The sequence below is a fragment of the Geospiza fortis genome, unplaced genomic scaffold (genome assembly GCF_000277835.1).
Source record: "Geospiza fortis unplaced genomic scaffold, GeoFor_1.0 scaffold1509, whole genome shotgun sequence".
NCBI classification, from domain to species: Eukaryota; Metazoa; Chordata; class Aves; order Passeriformes; family Thraupidae; genus Geospiza; species Geospiza fortis.
In genome coordinates, this window is record NW_005054726.1 from 49662 (window position 1) to 50486 (window position 825).

Below are 825 nucleotides of genomic sequence, written 5' to 3' on the forward strand. Positions count from 1 at the left end.
CCCCCGCCCCGCCTGCCGGGCGCCGACACGCACCGCTGGGGCTGCGGGGCATACCTGGCTTACAGCCTGTGCCCGCGGGGACAAGGACAAGGACACCGCCGTGGGGGTGGGTGGGGGAATGTGGGGGAACATGCGTGTGAGGTGATGGAGGGGAGCGCATGGGGGTAATGGTGGGAAGCATGTGGGGGTGGCAGGGGACACCTGAGGGGATGCACATGGGGCTGACATGGAGTGCACGCTGGGATATGGGCCAGGGATGCATGTGGGGTGATGCAGGATACACGTGGGGGTGATAGGACTAATGCATGAGGTGATGGGGGATGTGATGGGGATGCATGTGGAAAGTGGTGGGATTCATACAGGGGTCCTGGGGGTGCACACAGGGGTGATGGTGGGGTGCCCACGGGAGTGATGCTTGGCTGTGATGGGGGTACCACATGGAGCAACAGGGAGGTGCACACGGAGGTAACACTCATAGGGGTAAGAGGGGCAGATGCCCAGGGGGCTGGTAGCGGGTTGTGCTGACAGGGGTGACAGGGGACTGTCCTAGACAGTGGGCTGTGCTCACTAGGCTAACAGGGGGATGTCCACGGGCCTGACAGACATCTGTGCCTTGGGGGTGCGGCTTGCCCAGGGGGGAGCAGGCTGGGCTGGGGGTGGATACCCACGGGTGCTCCGAGGCCCCGGGCCGTGGCCTAGGGGTGCGCGGGCCGGTGCTCATGTCCGCCGCGGACTTTGCCCGAAGGTGGAAGTAAGCATGGTGCGGACCCACTCCGTTGCCCCTGTTACCCCACACACCCCGGTGTGGCCCCCTTATCCCGCGTT

The 825-nt window shown here is 65.3% G+C and overlaps 2 protein-coding genes across 2 annotated transcripts in view; both read right to left on the minus strand.

Moving 5' to 3' along the window:
- The window catches only part of HINT2 (histidine triad nucleotide binding protein 2), a 1651-nt gene extending 930 nt beyond the window's left edge, over positions 1–721 (minus strand). Inside the window, exon 1 of the mRNA XM_005430977.2 lies at positions 669–721. Within this exon, the coding sequence (XP_005431034.1) occupies positions 669–721 (53 nt within the window). The remainder of the gene's footprint in view (positions 1–668) is intronic.
- The window catches only part of TAF1C (TATA-box binding protein associated factor, RNA polymerase I subunit C), a 6021-nt gene continuing 5913 nt past the window's right edge, over positions 718–825 (minus strand). Inside the window, exon 14 of the mRNA XM_031065279.1 lies at positions 718–782. Coding sequence (XP_030921139.1) covers positions 718–782 — 65 coding nt within the window. The remainder of the gene's footprint in view (positions 783–825) is intronic.